Source organism: Hyla sarda, chromosome 11 (assembly GCF_029499605.1).
Source record: "Hyla sarda isolate aHylSar1 chromosome 11, aHylSar1.hap1, whole genome shotgun sequence".
In the NCBI taxonomy this organism is placed as follows: domain Eukaryota; kingdom Metazoa; phylum Chordata; class Amphibia; order Anura; family Hylidae; genus Hyla; species Hyla sarda.
Genome location: NC_079199.1, coordinates 25,137,786 through 25,156,948, shown reverse-complemented (window position 1 = coordinate 25,156,948; position 19,163 = coordinate 25,137,786). Strand labels below are relative to the sequence as shown.

General features: G+C 43.0%; 1 protein-coding gene across 2 annotated transcripts in view; it reads right to left on the bottom strand.

Annotated features, from left to right (window-relative positions):
* Positions 1–19,163, bottom strand: part of LTK (leukocyte receptor tyrosine kinase) — a 214,678-nt gene that overhangs the window by 71,605 nt on the left and 123,910 nt on the right. For both annotated transcript variants that reach the window (XM_056545591.1, XM_056545590.1), the window contains exons 5-9: positions 18,280–18,419; positions 7,054–7,188; positions 3,912–4,058; positions 1,849–1,949; positions 15–172 (exon numbers count right to left, since the gene is read on the bottom strand). In XM_056545591.1, coding sequence (XP_056401566.1) covers positions 15–172; positions 1,849–1,949; positions 3,912–4,058; positions 7,054–7,188; positions 18,280–18,419 — 681 coding nt within the window. The remainder of the gene's footprint in view (positions 1–14; positions 173–1,848; positions 1,950–3,911; positions 4,059–7,053; positions 7,189–18,279; positions 18,420–19,163) is intronic.

Genomic DNA, 19,163 nt, shown 5'->3' with positions numbered 1-19,163 from the left:
AACAATATCCAGACCTGTTATTATACTGGGGAATCGTCACCGTAGCTGTAGACCAGGCACTGTGTGTTCCTTCCACTTGCCATAACTTCGAGCTTTTCATAGTGTTTTCTTCGTGGGCAAACACTGCTAGGGACCCATTGAAGTTTCCATAGACTAGAAACTTGAATGTGAACTAAAATGAAAGACAAAGTATTTATCACAAGAAGACTTTTTGCTTACTTAAGCTTATTGATAGCTGTGAATGCCTACTGGCAATCCAACTGGTTATCAACTTTGATGATGATAATAATAATAATAATGTGAAAATAATGATTCAACAACACAGAAACTGGGCACCAACTGGGCTGTGTATAGCTGACACGTAACAGTATGGCTCCCTTGAAGCTGACAACTATCTGTGTTGGTGCTGACAACGTCAAGAAGTACAATGGTAGTTCATATACAACGAAAAGAGCAAACGGAGCACTCACCCAGGATTGGCTGGGTCGGCTTCTTTATTGGTTCATGCAAACATCAACGGGAGACAAAGTGCGGGGAGGCAGATGGAGTAGACGCGGGGGTATGGAGCGACGTTCCGTCGCTCCATACCCCCGAGTCTACTCCATCTGCCTCCTCGCACTTTGTCTCCCGTTGATGTTCGCATGAACCAATAAAGAAGCCGACCAAGCTATTCCTGAGTGAGTGCTCCGTTTCTCTTTTCATTGAAGGTGAAAATAATGTTGCTAGAATATTACTAGCAATATTACTATTGCTAGAAGAAGCGGCATAACAGCGAAACGATCGTTGGGGTTCAGGTGTAGGTATGGTTTGGCACCCTTTATTGCATAGTTTTGGTTGGCAGCACCCTTGTATCCTACCAGCTATTGTGGCATTTACTCCTGATATTTGCATATTTTCATGTATTTGTGTCCTACCATTTCCCTACATCTTTGTATGTTCACCAGTGCCTATTCATTCTTTTTTCCAATTTTAATATTTGAAATTTTTTTATTACTAAATTGTATTAATAAAGTTGATTTTGTATATTCTATTACTTTGCTGTGTACTCTGTGGTATGGTTCTCTTTTTGGTGTCATAATTACAATTACATACCTTTACCTACTGTATATGTAGGGTTATATTTACCTTTGGTGACATAGAATATTACTTTGCAAACTATCTTAAAATGTACAGGCTCTGAAAGGTCTAGAAATATCTACAAAAACTCTCTTGTGTCCTACATGAAGTGTAAAAGCGAAAAAAGGAGACACTGTGATACTCAGCAGAAGTTGCCCAAATCACAAAAAGACACAAAGTTAGCATTTAGTATTTATTTAAAAAAAAACAAAAAAAAAAAACCTGGGGCAATGAAGATAGGGAAATCTATAAGATTAGGCAGAAAGAGGCCAAGCATATTAGAAGTATCTAGAAAAAAAGAGGTAACAGCGCTCCGTGGTGTAATAAAAGAGGATTACGTGGAAATTAGAAAGGCATGGAAACCTTTGTGGAACCACACACAACAATGGTGAACGTGTGATGTAAAGGTGTCCGCAGCCCTCCGGCTCAAAGATATAGTAAGGAATGAGAAACAGAAGAGACGCCGGCTCAACGTGGCACTGGACACAGAACAAGCAGGTAGATGGAAGCTAAGGTATTTAATTTTCCCAGAATGCAACGCGTTTCACTGCCTAAGCAGCTTAATTTCCTCTGTAGTATTCAGCAGCTAATAAGTACTGAAAGGATTCAGATTTTTTTAATAGAAGTAATTCACATTTCTGTTTAACTTTCTGGCACCAGTTGATTAAAAAAAAAAAAAAAAAAAGTTTTCTATCGGAGTACCCCTTTAAGAATTTTACAGCATTTACATACCTGACAGGCTTTTTCAGCAACCACGGGGGGTAGACTGTCACTGTGAACACTTGCAAAGCTATCATTATGCCCAGTATCAACTAATAGGTAGAGGAAGTTACCTTTGAATAAAAAAAAAAAATAGAGAATTTAAAAGGCGTTTGAAAATGAGTTCTAAATATTGAAAATACAAAAATGTCAAAAGGGATATTTCCTAAGAAAAAAATTATAATTTTCAACCAGAAAAGCCAGAAAGCTATACAGATTTGTAAACATCCTTTGTGTAAGAAAATTCAAACCTTACTGTATTATTGACTGCTGTATGTCCTGGTGGAAGCTTTGTAGCCTTTCCAGTCCGACACAGTGCTCTCTGCTGCCATCTCTGTCCGTGTCAGGAACTGACCGCAGCAGGAGAGATTTGCTATGGGTATTTGCTCATTTTCTGGACAGTTCCTGACACAGACAGAGGTGTCAGCAGAGAGCAATGTATCTGATTAAAAGACTACACAACTTCCTCTGGAGCATACAGCAGCTGATAGGTACTAGAAAGCTTTAATTTTTATAGACAGAAGTAATTTACAAATCTGTATAACTTCCTGGCACCAGTTAATTTAAAAATATTTTTTTCTCTTTTTCTCGAGGAGTAGCCCTTTAATCTCTGACGCAGCTGTAGCCTGTACACGGTTACCTTTGAATTTTCCTTAGAGGAATTTGTCAGGTTCCAAAAAAGCGCATTTCTAAATACCCTATTAGAAAATTTGCATACAATGGAGGGCATCCCTAGTTTGTAACCTTATTAAAGGGGTTATCCAGGAAAAAAATTTTTTTTATATATCAATTGGCTCCAGAAAGTTAAACAGATTTGTAAATTACTTCTATTAAAAAAATCTTAATCCTTTCAGTACTTATGAGCTTCTGAAGTTAAGGTTGTTCTTTTCTGTCTAAGTGCTCTCTGATGACACGTGTCTCGGGAACCGCCCAGTTTAGAAGCAAATCCCCATAGCAAACCTCTTCTAAACTGGGCGGTTCCCGAGACACGTGTCATCAGAGAGCACTTAGACAGAAAAGAACAACCTTAACTTCAGAAGCTCATAAGTACTGAAAGTATTGAGATTTTTTTATAGAAGTAATTTACAAATCTGTTTAACTTCCTGGAGCCAGTTGATATATATATATATATATATATATATATAAAAGTTTTTTTTCCCTTTAAGTATCTAGAACAGAGAACAGCTACAAAATTCGTCTCTTGTTCACTACTTAAAGGGGTACTTTTAAAAAAAAAATCAACTGGTGCCAGAAAGTTAAACAAATTTGTAAATGACTTCTATTAAAAAATCTCAATCCTTCCAGTAATCATTAGCTGCTGAATACTACAGAGGAAATTCTTTTCTTTTTGGAACACAATGCTCTCTGCTGACATCTCTGTCCATTTTAAGAACTATCCAGAGTAGGAGAAAATCCCCATAGCAAACATAGCAAACTGGACAGTTCCTAAAATTGACAGAGATGTCAGCAGAGAGCTTTGTGTTCCAAAAAGAAAATAATTTCGTCTGTAGTATTCAGCAGCTAATAAGTACTGGAAGGATTAAGATTTTTTAATAGAAGTAATTTACAAATCTGTTTAACTTTCTGGCACCAGTTGATTTATAAAAAAAAGTTTTCCACCGGAGTACCCCTTTAAATCACTGCTTCCCAACCAGGATGCCTCCAGCTGTGGCAAAACTACAACTCCCAGCAAGCCCGGGCATGCTGGGAGTTGTAGTTTTGCAACAGCTGGAGGCACCCTGGTTGGGAAGCACTGACATAAATAGCTCATGCCTTGTAATGAAATCTTTGTATTGATTCATCTTCCCTGTTGTGGTGCTGGAGAGGATTTCAAGTAAATCTATAACCTAGATTTCTTTTCTACTAACTAAGGCCAGATACGGAAACATATTCTTTTTTCTAAACAGTCTGTCTGAGAATGCTGGGAGTTGTAGTATAGCAACAGCTGGAGGCACACTGGTTGGGAATTACTGGTCTAGTGTTATGCCATCACTTTCATTGTCTTCTCCTAATTGTGTTACGTTTAGTCCCATTACCTTCAATATCCCCCAGGTGTACATTGTCTCCACGATTTATCTGGCCGGAGCTTGTGTGTTTCCATTGTTGACCCCCGGTGACGTTTACAGTCCATCCGCACGTTCCTTTCTCAAAGGTGCAGTGGGCACCTTGGGGAAGAATTTTCTCTAAATACATAAAAAAATGATAGAATTATTACGGATGTTACACATCAATCATAGGGTCTGTAGATGTGGTGTGAATGGTGGGGCACCATAGAAACCTTTCAGAGATATCCTAACTATAAATGTGCCAATGTACATTAAAGGAGAACTCCACCCCTAGACATCTTATCCCCTATCCAAAGGATAGGGGATAAGATGTCTGATCGCCGCTGGGGACCCCCGCAATATAGCATGCGGCACCCACCTGTTTCTGGTCCGGAAGCACGGGGAGGGTCTGCGTCCTCGACTACGGGAACGGAAGTTAGTGACGTCACGACTCCGCCCCCGTGTGACGTCACGCCCCGTCCCCTCAATGCAAGTCTATGGGAGGGGGCGTGACGGCCGTCACGCCCCCTCCCATAGACTTGCATTGAGGGGACGGGGCCTGATGTCACACAGGGGCGGAGTCGTGACGTCACAAACTAACAGATTATATTCCCTAACAACTCCTAACACTCCTCCTGCCCTTAAAAAACATTTCTGAGCTTTAAAAAGCTGTGTATTGTACCTTTCCCCTTGCTCACATTGTGTGAGCTCCCAGCAGGAGAAAGTGGGCGTTCCCCAGTAGGCGTGACATCACTGAAGCCTGCGAGAGCTGTGCCTCACCATGCCCCGCACCCACTTCCTGAGTTTGGTCTCCTGCCAGGCTGGGAGGAGACCAAACTAACTGTTTAACTTGAGTCAGGGAACAGAACAGAGCCACCTAGTGGACGTTTTTTTCAATCACATTAAAAACATATGTGGTAGCCCTTGGGGGGTGTATGGTAGTGGTGGTATGGTATCGGTATATGAGGGGTTAATGTTAACCCGAAAGTTCGTGACGCCAGGCTGAGGGCTGTTATGCTGAGACTATGCTCTGGCCTATCGCCGCCCTTCCAAGTAACGACAGGTGCATAAAATGACTGAAGGTCCACAAAGATATTGAACTTGAACAACTTTACTACAATGTTTGCGATACATCCAAGGCACAGTAACAGTCTATTATGAACAGTCCTTTGAGTTGCGTAGTGACTGACAATTGTTGCGGACCCCGATAATAATTCAGTCTTTAAATTTAGGGATATATTTGCAGATCCGTCCGGATTTAGTATGATTAGGTCCGGTGATGCTGCAGAGTGTTTGGGAATTGCTACACTCTAGATTTGGAATGATCCGGCCGTTGCCGCAAGGCTCGGGCCTAACTCACTGCGACAGCTGCGATACAGATGCTTCTTCCTCAGAGGCGCAGGAACAAGAGCGCAAGAGCCCGTTAAGATGGCCGCCGCTCCCTTATATGGGCAGGGGGCGGGGTGAATTTGATTGGTCCGAACACTTGTCACTCACCATTACAGAGAGTAATGGGAATGCTTACGTAATAGGGCCTCCAAAGGTCCTTAAGCAGAAAAACCATAGAGTTCACTCAGACACGTGACCCGCAGGTCCTGGTACGCTATGGAACAGGTAATTAACTCTTTATTTACACATATCCTATCTTATTTACACTAACCATGTATAATTTACAATTGTATATGCTAGAATAGAGGTGACTAGGGGTAAACTACACTACAGGGATCCCTACGTCCTAGGGACTCTGGCTATGGGGACCCTAAACACATAGGTACCGCATCAGATGCGGGACTGGGACACCACACATATAAAAGGTTGAGAATTTTAACAGCAAGTAAATAGCAAAGTGTCTTAAAATGACTTGAGGAACAATATATTAAAAGTTTAGTTTGGTGACAGGTACTCTTTAAGGAAACGATCAGGAATTAAACAATACATCAGTACCAATCTTTATTGAGCATGTTACCCATAACCATTATGGTTTCTGGCAATATGATGTAACTGCCGTTCAAGGCCGCGTGAGCAAGAGACAAAGCAATCTACTGCACAGATCTCGCGGGAGACCCTACTGGTCATGTGACACTTCTCAGCTCGACGTGAGAGATGAAGAACATGGGTCTACAGCAGGAGAGTGGTCCAAAGCACACATCCGAAAGTTCCACAAGACTTAGGATAGGTTCATATATGCTTTGGAGGCTCCATCCGTCGCAGATTCTGTTCAGGAAAAGTAAAGGAGCCAAATGGGCCTCTGCATAAGGGACACCAAAGGATGTTATGAGACCCTATTGACTTTGATGGAGTCCATTGGGTTTCCATCTGGCCTTCGTCACTCTACAGGATTCTGACTCTTCAAAAAATATTGTGACAGAGTCTCCAATGCAGATGTGGTCTTCTTCCGCATTCTGGAGCCCGACGCGTCACACTGGGAGCAGCTTTTCGCTGGTGGCAGCTATGTCCCGCCTCCGCCGGTGATACCGCAGTGTCATGTAACAGGGAGAAGAAGGGGCCCAAGCTCATTACATGAAACTGCGCTCAGCGTAACAACGGCCGAGGCGGCACATAGCTGGGAGAAAGTGCAGGGGCTGGGGCACCGGTCCGTTTTACGTCATACTTACTATGACATGAAAAGGACCATCACCTTAGCCCTGTCCCTGCCCTCCCACTCCTGTGTGTCAGTCTGAAGGATCTGTTTTTCTGTAATATCACAATAAACTTATATGTCACAAAGTTGCTGTGGTGAGTGCCATGCTTTATTTTCTTTCTACATGAAGATTGGATTCGCACTGTATAATTCATCTAGTGTGGGGCACCCCGAGGACCATCTGACTGACTGATTATACTGGTGGCTTGCATGGTTGATTATTAACCCTTGCAGTGCCTAGACTGGTTTTCTTTTCTTTTTTTTATTTCATTGCTAAAGGTGTCAATAATGTCGTCCAAAACGGCCTTAGATCTTTTCTAATGTAATCCATACATTGACCGTAACTGCTTCATTAGCTATAATTCTATACATTGTTGCAAATTTAGAGGGAAAAAAAAAGATATGTGACTATAAAGCTAAGCCACTTTCAGATCTAGCCATTAGATACAAATAAAGGTAACATAACACTATTGCCTTTAGGGGAGCACTCACCACATACTGATCCCTCATCATCTCCTCTTGAGCAGTCCGTCTGAAAGTCACACACCTGTACTTGACCAATACATTCCCCATTATCGCAACGGAACGATGAATCCCATGGACATGTAGATAAATCTTCTTCGTGATCTGAAATATAAGGCAGTAGTGCTGAAAGGTAGACAAATACATCATAAAGCGAAAATGTCACCAAGAATATGCTTGTGAAGCTGCACACACCGTGCACTAGGGCTTCACAAGCATATTCTAGGCATACCTTAAGTGGCCCCTTAGGCTAGTTTATACTTACACAATCAAGCTTTATAATCCCCTCGGGAGTCAGACTGACCGCCGGAGAGGCGGAGCCTGAGGTCCGCACCGTCTCTTTCAGCCTATGTCCTACAGTTGATAGACAGGCAGGGCTCATCTGCTTGCAGCGGCCCTGTGTAGCCCTGCTGCCTGCGCACCCTACTTGTCAATCAACAGCGCAACGTAGGTAAAAAGAGGCGGTGCAGCCCAGAGCAGAGCGGACCCCATGCTCCGTCTTGCCGACTGTCAGTCTGACTCCCGAGAGGATTATACAGTTTGATTGTGTAAGTATAAACTAGGCTAAGGTACCACTAAAGGTATGCCCTAGAATGTGCTTGTGAAGCCCTAGTGCACTGTGTGTGCAGCTTCACAAGCATATTCTTGGTGACAGTTTCGCTTTAAACTTCTCGTAAACTAAGGCGTGTAAATGAAGTTATGTGTAATAATGAAATGACACAGGAGAAATGTATTGAACACGTGAAGAAAAAGAGGCGCAAAAAGGCATGGAGAGCCAGGACAACAGTTGAAATCTATCAATAATTAAAAAGCAATCCACAGTCAAGGACACTTGTTGAGGGTTTCAAAAAGTCCTGGAATTAGCAGGTACTATTGCTTCCAAGAAACTATTTAGTGAGAAAAATTGTGACGTGTTTAAAGGGGTTCTCCGGTTAAAACCTGTTCTGGTGCCAGAACATTAAACAGATTTGTAAATCACTTCTATTTAACAATCATAATCCTTCCAGTACTTATCAGCTGCTGTATACTACAGAGGAAGTTCTTTTCTTTTTGAATTTCTTTTCCGTCTGATCACAGTGCTCTCTGCTGACACCTCTGTCCGTGTCAGGAACTGTCCAGAGCAGGAGCAAATCCACATAGCAAACTTCTCCTGCTCTGGACAGTTCCTGACATGGACAGAGGTGTCAGCAGAGAGCACTGTGGTCAGACAGAAAAGAAATGAATAAAGAAAAGAACTTCCCCTGGAGCATACAGCAGCTGATAAGTACTGGAAGGATTAAGATTTTTAAATAGAAGTCATTTACAAATCTGTTTAACTTTTTGACACCAGTTGATCAGAAAAGAAATGTTTTTTCACCCCTTTAAAATACCCCTTTAATACTTATTTTACCTGCTGTATAAAGAATACATCAGACTTATTCTGCATTTGTGAATTCATTTCTGTATGGTACTGTATTTTTACTGCATGATATAGCATAGCATTCTATAGAGGTACTATATGAGTTCTGTGTACTTCATGTGAGTCCTATGGGGTGTGGATACTGTATAAGTTCTGACATATTTCTTTCTTCAAAACAACATACTCCAGTAATTTAGTAATTTAACATAGATCTGTATATGCTAATGTTTTCCAAACTGATCTGTACAGAACAGAAAGTCTCTGATTATTGTTAGGCTCAGTGTCCAGACTGAAAATGGCAACTGTGGATTAATTTATAACAAAGTAAAAAAACATACCGTATATACTCGAGTATAAGCCGACCCGAATAAAAGCCGAGGCCCCTAATTTTACCCCAAAAACCCAGGAAAAGTTATTGACTTGATTATAAGCCTACGGTGGGAAATACATCATCCCCCCATGTAATCATCCAGACCCCCGTCATTAACACCCCCGTCATCATCCCTCCATCATCACCGCCTATCAATCCCTTCATCAGTGGTCTTCAACCTGCGGACCTCCAGATGTTGCAAAACTACAACTCCCAGCATGCCCGAACAGCCATCGGCTGTCCAGGCATGCTGGGAGTTGTAGTTTTGAAACCTCTGGAGGTCCGCAGGTTGAAGACCACTGCGGCCTTCGTCATCATCCCCCCCCTTCATCATCACCGCCTATCAATCCCTTCATCAGTGGTCTTCAACCTGTGGACCTCCAGATGTTGCAAAACTACAACTCCCAGCAGGAGGGGGGGCCTCTTCTCCGCACTTCGGGCCCGGACTAGTGACGTTGCCTTGACGACGACGCACAAGGACATTGCGCATGAACGTCCCTGTGCGTCGTCGTCAAGGCAACGTCACTACTCTAGGGCCGGGCCCGAAGCACGGAGAAGAGGCCCCCCTGGTGAAAATGGACAGCCCGCAACGACTAACCATCCCCACCGGACGGTCCCTGCAGTATAGATGGCCCGGACCAGCTCACCCTAACTTCCCGCCGAGGGGAGGGGAGTACAAAACAAAAAGGGGGGGGGGGGGGTCTGGATGATGACGAAGGCCGCAGTGGTCTTCAACCTGTGGACCTCCAGAGGTTTCAAAACTACAACACCGGGCTTGCTGGGAGTTGTAGTTTTGCAACATCTGGAAGTCCGCAGGTTGAAGACCACTGATGAAGGGATTGACAGGCAGAGAGTTCACTAGAGTATAAGCCGAGGGGGGCGTTTTCAGCACGAAAAATCGTGCTGGAAAACTCGGCTTATACTCGAGCATATACGGTACTTAGTATAAAAAAATTCTTAAAAACATATTTAGTATAAAAGTTCAATTTAAGCAATAGGTCATTTTCTGAGGACACATTCCCTGACACATTCCCTCTTTGTCAGTGTTTACAAACTAGGGTACCTCCAGCTGTTGCAAAACTACAACTCCCAGCATGCCCAGCTGTCTGGGCATGCTGGGAGTTGTAGTTTTGCAACAGCTGGAGGTGCACTGTTTGGAATACACTGGTATACTCTAATGTAATTTTCGGTAGCCCCTGACTTCTATGGGGAAAAATAGGCATCCAAACAACATCCAGTGGGGAACCTCTATATTACAGCTCTACATTGCAGTTGAACTTGATATATTGTAATCTTGTCCTAAGCACAACTCCTCTGTAATGATATATATATATATATATATATATATATATATATATATATATATATATACACACACATATATATATATATATACTTTTGATATATACATATATATGACATCTGATACATATTATACACTGCTCAAAAAAACAAAGGGAACACTATGATAACACATCCTAGATCTGAATGAATGAACTAACCGTATGAAATACTTTCGTCTTTACATAGTTGAATGTGCTAATAACAAAATCACACAAATTATCAATGGAAATCAAATTTCTCAACCCATGGAGGTCTGGATATGGAGTCACACTCAAAATCAAAGTGGAAAACCCCACTACAGGCTGATTCAACTTTATGTAATGTCCTTAACACAAGTCACAATGAGGCTCAGTAGTGTGTGTGGCCTCCACGTGCCCATATGACCTCCCTACAATGTCTGGGCATGCTCCTGATGAGGTGGCGGATGATCTCCTGAGGGATGTCCTCCCAGACCTGGACTAAAGCATCCGCCAACTCCTGGACAGTCTGGATGGAGTGATATATGATGTCCCAGATGTGCTCAATCAGATTCAGGTCTGGGGAACGGTCGGGCCAGTCCATAGCATCAATGCCTTCCTCTTGCAGGAACTGCTGACACACTCCAGCCAGATGAGGTCTAGTATTGTCTTGTATTAGGAGGAACCCAGGGCCAACCGCACCAGCATATGGTCTCACAAGGGGTCTGAGGATCTCATCTCGGTACCTAATGGCAGTCAGGCTACCTCTAGCCAGCATATGGAGGGCTGTGCGGCCCCCCCAAAGAAATGCCACCCCACACCATTACAGACCCACCGCCAAACCGGTCATGCTGGAGGATGTTGCAGGCAGCAGAATGTTCACCACGGCGTCTCCAGACTCTGCTTTCATCTGTGAAGAGCAACGGCACCAGTGGCTAATTTGCCAATCTTGGTGTTCTCTGGCAAATCCCAAACGTCCTGCACGATGTTGGGCTGTAAGCACAACCCCCACCTGTGGACATCTGGCCCTCAAACCACCCTCATGGAGTTTGTTTCTGACCGTTTGAGTGGACACATGCACATTTGTGGCCTGCTGGAGGTCATTTTGCAGGGCTCTGGCAGTGCTCCTCCTGCTCCTCCTTGCACAAAGGTGGAGGTAGTGGTCCTGCTGCTGGGTTGTTGCACTCCTATGGCCTCCTCCATGTCTCCTGATGTACTGGCCTGTCTCCTGGTAGTGCCTCCATGCTCTAGACATTACGCTGACAGACACAGCAAACCTCCTTGCCACAGCTCGCATTGATGTGCCATCCTGGATGAGCTGCACTACTGAGCCACTTGTGTGGGTTGTAGACTCCGTCTCATGTTACTACTAGAGTGAAAGCACCGCCAGCATTCAAAAGTGACAAAAACATCAGCCAGGAAGCATAGGAACTGAGAAGTGGTCTGTGGTCACCACCTGTAGAACCACTTCTTTATTGGGGGTGTCCTGCTAATTGCCTATAATTTCCACCTGTTGTCTGTTCCATTTGGACAACATCATGTGAAATTGATTGTCAATCAGTGTTCTTCCTGAGTGGACAGTGTGATTTCACAGAAGTGTCATTGACTTGGAGTTACATTGTGTTGTTTAGGTGTTCCCTTTATTTGTTTGAGCAGTGTACTTCTGATACATGCTTATTCCATCAGTCCCTATACATTGTCCTACTTTAGCTCTGTTCATCCCGTGTTTTTTTTTTGTTAAGTTTCCCAGTCAGCAGGGAATAATATTCTAACACCAAAGAAATATCTAAAGCTGCCAGAAGCCATTATGAAGCAGTGCGCAGTTTTAAAGAGAGTCTGTCAGCAATTTCACCCCGGTAAACTCTGAACACAGCAGTTTAAACGTTCACATGTGTGCTATGATGTCTAGGCATAACTAAGAAAATGTTTTATTTAGTCATGAGCAGTATTCTAATACAGTCAGCCCTCAACTTACAATGGCCTCAGGTTACAATATATTCGGTCTTTTCTGGACCATTGTAACTTGAAACCAGACACAACATACAATGTAAAGACAGTTCAGAATGGGGAAATGTGTCAATGGCTGAAAGAACCGACCAATCAGAATGGACATTTCACTGGTAAAACCCCTGTATTACTGAAGTGCATGCACTGACTGGTGTCTGGTAGCGCCCCCTACAGTACAGGGAGGTATTACATGTTCTGTACTCTTTACCTGTACCAGGGTTAGCGGCTCCTTTGGACACCAGGTGAGGGCGGCTCAATTACTTTTTTTTAGGACACTGTGTACTGTACAGGACCCTGAAGAAGCTCCTGTCCTCTACATAGACAGTGATTACAGCTCCCAGCAGATCTTTCTTACTTTTATATGTAAGGATTTGCTTTATCTATATTAGTTATTTACTTATTTTTCTTTAATCCTCACTTCTTACTATTTTTGGATGACATTTTGGGGCTTTAGAACCAATTCCCAGGTTTCCATAGAGTTATGTTCTCAACATACAATGGTTTCATCATACAATGGTCGTCCTGGAACCAATTAATATTGTAACTTGAGGGACCACGCGTCTGACGGGTATTTAATCTTTAGTAGCCAAAATGCCCAGAATTATCGGTTGCAACTTGCAAACAATCTGAATCCCTCCCCACTGCTCTTGAATGATGTCTTCTGAAAAGGTTTTTGGATGGTACAGGATACATCAAGCAGGGGATGAAAGGATAGGCTTAGGAGTGGCTGCTGCAGATAAACCGACTTCACCAAAGAATGAACGACTATCGGAAACCGGGTTCACATTAAAGAATTTCAGAGTGGAGAAATTCCACTCGAAAAATTCCAGTGCAGCAGCCTCCTATTGCTTGTAATGGGTTTCTGCTGCACTGTGCACAGAGCAAAATTTGCATGGTAGACAATTCCACTGCGAAAATCCAAATTCTGGACTCCACCAAAAGAATTATCAAGTTCACTCTGTCAGCAGAATCCACTCGGACATGCATAGTTGACTATGGAGACCATCCCAGATCGACCCTCCCCCCCCCCCCCCCCCCCCCACCCCCCCTGGCAGGACCAAGCTTTATCAATCGAGTGCAGAGCACACAGATCTATGTGGTTTTATGAAAAGTTGACTCTCCTTTGAAAACCATATGCCAAAAGATGCATCCGGTTGCATCCATTTTGCGTCTTGTCCGTTTTTTGTCCGTTTTTTCCCCGTACCAAAAACCGTAGTCTACCACGGTTTTTGGTCCGAGTGAAAAACTGTATTAAACTGTATAAGTTTTTTTTAAAAACATGGAAGTCAATGGGAACTGTACAGAACTGTATGTGCGTACGGTTCCATCCGGTTTTCACCATACGGTTTTTGACTTTGCACAGTTTTTTTTTCTTGGAATTTCAATCAAACAAGTGAAACTTTATTCATAATGGAGTAAAAAGTTAAAAACGTATACATTTTTTTCTTAAAAAAACTTATGCAACCGGACATCATTTTTCAAACCGTATACGTTTTTTAACCGTATACGGGTTAAAATTTGTACACACTTTTAGATACAGTTTAGTCCGGTTTTGAGGAATCCGTTTTTTATCAAAAACCTGATACGGTAACTGTATTGCAAAAAAAAAAAAACGTGGTGTGAATGCAGCCTTAGGCTGGGTTCACACCACGTTTTTCAAATACGGTAACCTTATACGGATTTCCGCAAAAAAAACGTATACGACCGTATCCGAAACCGTATGCATAGAGAATGCATTGTAAACAGTATTCCAAATGTTGTGTACGGTTGCATCCGTTTTGCCTCGGTTACGGTTTTGCCGATTTTTCAACCGTAGGCAAAAACGCTGTCGACCACGTTTTTGCCTCCGGTTGGAAAACCGTATGCGAACCGTATGCGGTTCTTTTAACATTGTCGTCTATGAGAACCGTACACGGAATTTCAGAATACGGTTGCACACGGTTTTTCTAATCCGTTTTTGGAGTTGACACATGCGCAGATTGGAATTTCAATAGAACAATAGTAACTTTATTAAATTGCTGGAAAACTAATTCCAACAATATAGCAAAACCGTTGGCAAAAACGGATGCAAACGGATAGAACCGTACGGGGAAAAACCGTATACGTTTTAATTTGGAGTCATACAGTTGTATAAGGTTGCATATGGTTTTCGCCATACGTTTTTTAGCGGAAAACCGTATACGGTAACCGTATTTGAAAAACGTGGTGTGAACCCAGCCTAACACAGTCTGTAGTACAGTGTTTCCCAACCAGGGGGCCTCCAGCTGTTGCAAAACTACAACTCCCAGCATGCCCGGACAGCCGTTGGCTGCATGCATTCCGTGCAAATTCCGCAGAAATCAAGCACCATTGACTTCAAAGGGATTCCGCAGCCAAAGTCTGGAAAAATATAAAGACCAGACTTCTATTTTTCCGGACCGTGGAAATCGAGATTTTCACATCAGTCATTGCGGAGTCCCATTAAAGTTAATGGGCAATAAATTTAGGTGGAATTCCGCGTGGAAAATTCATGCAGAATTTCCGTCATGTGAATGCCGCCTATTGCTCCATTCACTTCAATGAAACTAAGCTGCAATACCGCGCAGAACCTAGGGACAGGGGTGGCGCTGCTTTTGGAAGAAATCAGCTCCATTTTTCTATTTCTGGATAACCCCTTTAAAGGAGTACTCTGGTGGAAAACTTAAATTTTTTTTTTTTTTTTTAAATCAACTGGTGCCAGAAAGTTAAACAGATTTGTAAATGACTTCTATTAAAAAATCTTAATCCTTTCAGTACTTATGAGCTGATGAAGTTGAGTTGTTCTTTTGTAAGTTCTCTCTGATGACACATGTCTCGGGAACCTGTCCAGAGTAGAAGCAAATCCCCATAGCAAATCTCTTCTTTTCTGTGCAGTTCCTGAGACAAGCAGAGATGTCAGCAGAGAGCACTGTTGCCAGACAGATAAGAACAACTCAACTTCAGCAGCTGATAATTATTCTTTTCCAAAAAGAAAATAATTTCCTCTGTAGTATTCAGCAGCCAATAAGTACTGGAAGGATTAAGATTTTTTAATAGAAGTAATTTACAAAACTTCCTGGAGCCAGTATATATATATATATATATATATATATATATATATATATAAAGTTTTTTCCTGAAATACCCCTTTAATGGGAGTTACGCAAGTTATTTTGTTTCCGTAACTCCTGGTGTCAATGAGTCCTCCCTAGTCTACAGGTTCCTATGGTCCATGTGAAGCATCTCCGTAAATCCTGTTAACAACTGCTCAGGCGAGATTTCTAAGCCCACAATAAAAATCTATAACAGGAAAATTAAAAAAAAATTACCGTATTTTTCGCCCTATAGGATGCACCGGCATATAAGACGCACCCAATTTTAAAGGTGCAAAATCTAGAAAAAAAAGATTCTGCACCCAACAGTGATCTTCAACCCGCGGACCTCCAGATGTTGCAAAACTACAACTCCCAGCATGCCCGGACAGCCAACGGCTGTCCGGGCATGCTGGGAGTTGTAGTTTTGCAACATCTGGAGGTCCGCAGGTTGAAGACCACTGGTATAGGAGGTAATACTCACCTGTCCCCGCCACTCCGGACCCGTCACCGCTGCCCTGGATGTCGCTCCATCGCTGTCGCGGAGTCCCCGAGGTGTCCCCGACGCTCCGGATGTCTTCTTCCCCGGGATCCACGCTCTCTCCGTCGCCGTCATCACGTCGCTATGCACGCCGCTCCTATTGGATGACGGGACGGCGTGCGCGACGACGTGATGACGAGGAAGGAGAGCGCCGGCCATCCAGGGGATCCCGGCCCGGAGCAGACACCGAGGAGGCAGGTAAGTTCCCTCCCGGTGTCCTGTAAGCTGTTCGGAACGCCGCGATTTCACCGCGGTGGTCCCGAACAGCCCGACTGAACAGCCGGGTTAGTGTTACTTTCGCGGTGATGCCTCTTATTGACCCTTCAGACGCGGCGATCAAAGCAGACCGCCGCGTCTGAAGGGTTAATACAGGACATCACCGCGATCGGTGATGTCCTGTATTAGACGCGGGTCCCGGCCGTTGATGGCCGCAGGGACCGTCCCGATAGGTGTGTATATTCGCCGTAAAAGACGCACCAACTATACCCCCCCAGTTTTGGGGAAGAAAAAGTGCGTCTTATACGGCGAAAAATAGGGTAAATGAAGAATAATTTTCACTTCAATATGTTTCATCTTGTTGTAAACAGTAAAACATATAAATGATACAATCCCTTAAAGAGTTTACAGGGTAAAATCTGATGATATTCCTTTAAATCAGAAGCTCGATTTGATTAATTGTATTTATTTGTTTGAATGATATAAAGTGAAATGTAATTTTACTAAACATGAACTCACGCTGGGACCTAAGTACAACGCGGTGCAGTCTGCAAATCCAGAACAGACACACATGCTTAGAATTAGGGACAGAGCTACTTTGGTCCTTTCCTCTACTTCAGAAGTCTCCAAATTACGGACCGCAAACTGTTACAAACCTACAGCTCCCAGCATGCCCCGACAGCCTACAGGATACTATTTTATTACCTAAATATTTTTTTGTTTTGTTTAGGAAATATTTTAGTTTTTCAAGACAGCCCAGTTAGCTTATGAAAAATGTTGATTTTGTCCCTATTTTTGAATAAAACCGCCCAAAAATTATGGTGGAATTCTCTCCCGGAGGAGGTCATGGGGAACTCTGTAAAAGAATTCAAAAGGGGTCTGGATACATTTTTGGAGAATAATAACATTACAGGTTATGTATAATAGATTTCTAGGGACAGAACGTTGATCCAGGGATTTATTCTGATGCCATATTTGGAGTTGGGAAGTAATTTTTACCTCTAATATGAGGGTTTTTTGTCTTCCTCTGGATCAACTCAGTAGGGACTCATTAGGGTTATAGGTTGAACTTTATGGACTCTGATCTTTTTTCAACCTTATTAAAGGGGTACCCCTGTGGAAAACATTTTTTTTTTTTGTTTAATCAACTGGTGCCAGAAAGTTAAACAGATTTGTAAATGACTTCTATTAAAAAATCTTAATCCTTCCAGTACTTATTAGCTGCTGAATACTACAGAGGAAATTCTTTTCTTTTTGGAACACAGAGCTCTCTGCTGACATCACGAGCACAGTGCTCTCTGCTGACATCTCTGTCCATTTTAAGAACTGTCCAGAGTAGGAGAAAATCCCCATAGAAAACATATGCTGCTCTGGACAGTTCCTAAAATGGACAGAGATGTCAGCAGAGAGCACTGTGGTCGTGATGTCAGCAGAGAGCTCTGTGTTCCAAAAAGAAAAGAATTTCCTCTGTAGTATTCAGCAGCTAATAAGTACTGGAAGGATTAGGATTTCTTTTTATAGAAGTAATTTACAAATCTGTTTAACTTTCTGGCACCAGTTGATAAAAAAAAAAAAAAAACTTTTTCCACCGGAGTACCCCTTTAACTATGTTACTATGTAAAAATTGACATTTCTGCATTCTTAAAGTTGCCACGGCCTATGCTGCCTGATCTTAAAGGGGTACTCCGCCCCTAGACATCTAATCCCCTATCCAAAGGGTAGGGGATAAGATGTCTGATCACAGGGGTCCCGGTGCTGGGGAACCCTTGCCATCTCGGCTGCGGTACCCCCAGACAACCGATGCACAGAGCGAACTTCGCTCCGTGCCAGATGACTGGCGATGCGGGGTGGAGGCTTGTAACGTCACAGCCACACCCTATTGTGATGTCACGGCCACGCCCCCTCAATGCAAGTCTATGGGAGGGGGGCGTGACAGCCGTCACGCCCCCCTCCCATAGACTTGCATTGAGGGGGCATGACCGTGATGTCACGTGCCTCCGGCGCTGCACCCGACGCTGTAAACCAATGCCGGGTGCAGGAGGGAAATTGCGGGGATCAGACATCTTATCCCCTATCCTTTGGTAATGACCCCGGACCGATGGAGCAGCGGAGTACCAGGGCAGTATGGATCACTTGGGTTGTATGTCTATAGTGGGGAAAGACTGGTAAAATTGTGTGTGTGTGTGTGTGTGGGGGGGGGGGGGGGGGGGGTTCAATTCCCGAAATAAAATACAGAACAAAGAATATATGTGAAAATGAGATTATCATCTTACCATCAAAGCAGTTTCTCAGGCGGACACTGTTCAGAATTATGAAGCTCTCGGCCTTCTGAGTGCAATAGGTGTAACTCAGAGTGATGTGAAAGGGTCCGTCTATTTCACCAATATTCGTGCTCAACAGCTTCCAGTGGGACCTAAATCCCCCCCCCAAAAAAACACAAAATAAAGTATTATATTAAGTCTCAAAGCTGCATTTCAATAATTTTGGCAAGAACCAGACATAGTGGGAGCTCCAATGAGATCTGTCTGTCCTTCACAATGTGAGGCTTGTCAGAAAGGAGTCCATAAAGGTTGCTGCAGGCTGTTCTCACCGTGCGAGGAAACTTCCCTATCAATAGATCTTCACCCTGCTGTGTCCTCCACAATAGGACTGTAGTCCTGTCACATGATGAATGACAAAAGTATATTATCAATTTGTTATCCCTCCTGCCAAACATTTTACCAGTGGGAACTAGTGTTGCTCGCGAATATTCGCAATGCAAATTTTATTTGCGAATTCACGAATATTCGCGAATATAGCACTATATATTCGTAATTACGAATATTCTTTTTTAAATTTTTTTTTTTCACAGTACACATCACAGTGATCATCCTTCTCTGCTTCCAGCTTGTGTGGTGTAAGGAAGGCTCTAATAATACTGTGTGAGACTGGTGTGTGAATTTTCGCATATACACATTTTCGCCTAAGCAAATTTTAGTATATGCTCATTTTTGCATGTGTTAATGTTCGCATACGCGAATTTTCCTACATGCGAGAATATTACGAATTTGTGAATATTCGCAAATATATGACGAATATTCGTCCGTATATTTGCGAATATTCACGAATTCTAATATGGCCATATTCGAATTTGCGACTATATGGACGAATACTCTTC